General features: G+C 33.8%; 1 protein-coding gene across 1 annotated transcript in view; it reads left to right on the top strand.

Moving 5' to 3' along the window:
• LOC139426431 (NADH:ubiquinone oxidoreductase subunit V3) overlaps positions 1 to 1,720 on the top strand; it is a 6,636-nt gene extending 4,916 nt beyond the window's left edge. Inside the window, exon 3 of the mRNA XM_071185301.1 lies at positions 1,488 to 1,720. Within this exon, the coding sequence (XP_071041402.1) occupies positions 1,488 to 1,636 (149 nt within the window). The 3' untranslated portion in view covers positions 1,637 to 1,720. The remainder of the gene's footprint in view (positions 1 to 1,487) is intronic.
• Positions 1,721 to 2,136: the final 416 nt, after the last annotated feature.

Here is a 2,136-nt window from a genome sequence, read left to right as displayed (position 1 = left end):
TTAATTTATGATAACCAGTGTATATAGTGAACGAAATGTTCGGTCCCGTGCCTAGCTATACTCGTATAATGTTATTTTTTTGTGGATATAGTGAAACAAAAAAGTGAGGAAATTGGATATTATGAACTTTTTCTGACTTCGACTAATTTTTCTTCTTCATTTTTTCTAAATAATTTTGAAATGTCTACTTCAAAATAAATACTTATACTGATTTTTAAAACCCTCTATAGAGAGGAATGTAGCGATAAGCATCTTTTCTTGTTTGCTTCTTATATCTCACTTTCCCATCCCTAAATAAAGGCCAACACAGGCAGATGTATGGACAAAATTTTTCTTGAATCAGCTTCGCTTCATCTAAATATTACATTTTTTTTTGTACTCAAGACGAAGAGTAATAAAAAATACAAAGAAGTTCGCACATTTTTTTTTACTAAGTATTACTTTTCAATCATTTTTGTATTTCATTTAATTGGTCATTTATTTATATATTGTATAATAAGAGGAAGGAGTTCGGAATCATTAGTTAAAATTGCTTGAGGAACGGATGTAGTGAAATCCCGGTTATAGTGAACCAAAATTTCGGTCCCTTGAAGGTTCACAATAGCGGGGTTTGACTGTTCTATAAAAATCTCACGAATGACTGTGAAAATAGTTTAAAATTATAGTGCAAAATTATGAAATGTTGCTGCTGGCAAGTGACCAGCTGTACTAGTTGTAGCATTTTTAGTAAGAAGTAAGTGTGAAATTAAGTAACATGGCTTGGAATATTATAAAATATTCATAATAATTCCATATTTATCAAAAAATAACAATGAAATGTTTATGGGGCATTTTTAAAATGAAAAAAAAAGAAGCGATCGGGTGTCAAGACAATTTTTTAGATAATCTTTTGTTAGTTTCAGTTATCAAATAGATTTTGTCATGAGTACTTTATTGTAGTGTGATTCTTGGTATGGAAAACACGTCACTGCTAATGAAAAGTTAATCCACCAAAAATAATGGTTTAAATTATGAAAATTTACATCATAAGATCTAAACTGTGGCTGGGTGGCGCAGTTGGTTTGTCGTCGGCCCAAGTCTGCGGGTTCGATCCCCGACCCAGGCACCGGATTTTCGGGATGCAGAAAATCCTCAGCCATGTCGTATGATTATGCTGCATGTAAAAGATCCCTGGAGTGCCATATTGGCTCTTGGCATTTCCGGCAAAATTAAATTCCTAGTGCACTTTAGCATCCAAATAGAGTCTCGGTGCTGCCATCTAGTGTGGCAGAAACTAGACGTCCAAATTAACATGACCAACGGTATCTCACCCATTGTGGTGGTCCTGAAAGAGTGGATACCACCTCTGGAGAACGCACTCTCCTCATCGGCAAGACCGATTGTGCAGCTCATTGCAAATAAAAAGATCTAAACTTCCTTTGATGTATTTAAATTATTAATTGTATATGCACAAATTTGTTTAAATTTGTTTAAACATTTAAATTTAGATCAGCCTACAAGTCAAGCTCAAGATGGTACCTATAAAGTTCCCGAGTATTATGAATACAAGGAATACTCATTTAATGACTTACTTAGTGACATGCGAAAATATCATCTTCCTCGACCATCAAGCAAAGTTGAAAAAGATAAAAAGTAATTTGTCTTCATGGTTAATTAAAAAAAATGTAATGTATGATAGAAAATTGTTTTCATATTCTTAATAAATTTTGTTTTTCTGTTATGAACTATGTTTCATTGATTACCAGGTTCTATTTCTTGAAATTAGTTTTACTTATTTTCTTTTTGTAATTGATGCTGTATTTGGTGATTTCTGTTCCTAGCAACTCGCACTGTATTTACTGCAATTTAATAAATCAAATTCCCCCCCCCCCCATTTTCGCAATTTTATATACAGAGAGGTGGAAAATTCGACCGATATAGGCGATCGCAACGCTCAAATACGTCATCTGGGGAGAAGACCAGTTCCATATCTATGCCCCTTCCCTCTGCATAGGCTATATAGGAATGTGCTACCAGGGGTCTGTCTAGACATTTTGTGAAAGATCCTGTTTTTGTGAATTTGTAAAAGAACTACTCATAATTTGTGAATATAAAATAAGCGTTAAGTCACATTCTTTCAACCAGGGTCCGGCTTTT

This window comes from Parasteatoda tepidariorum, chromosome 9, assembly GCF_043381705.1.
Source record: "Parasteatoda tepidariorum isolate YZ-2023 chromosome 9, CAS_Ptep_4.0, whole genome shotgun sequence".
NCBI lineage: Eukaryota > Metazoa > Arthropoda > Arachnida > Araneae > Theridiidae > Parasteatoda > Parasteatoda tepidariorum.
The sequence above is the reverse complement of the archived record's forward strand: the minus strand, read 5'-3'. Positions and strand labels throughout refer to the sequence as shown.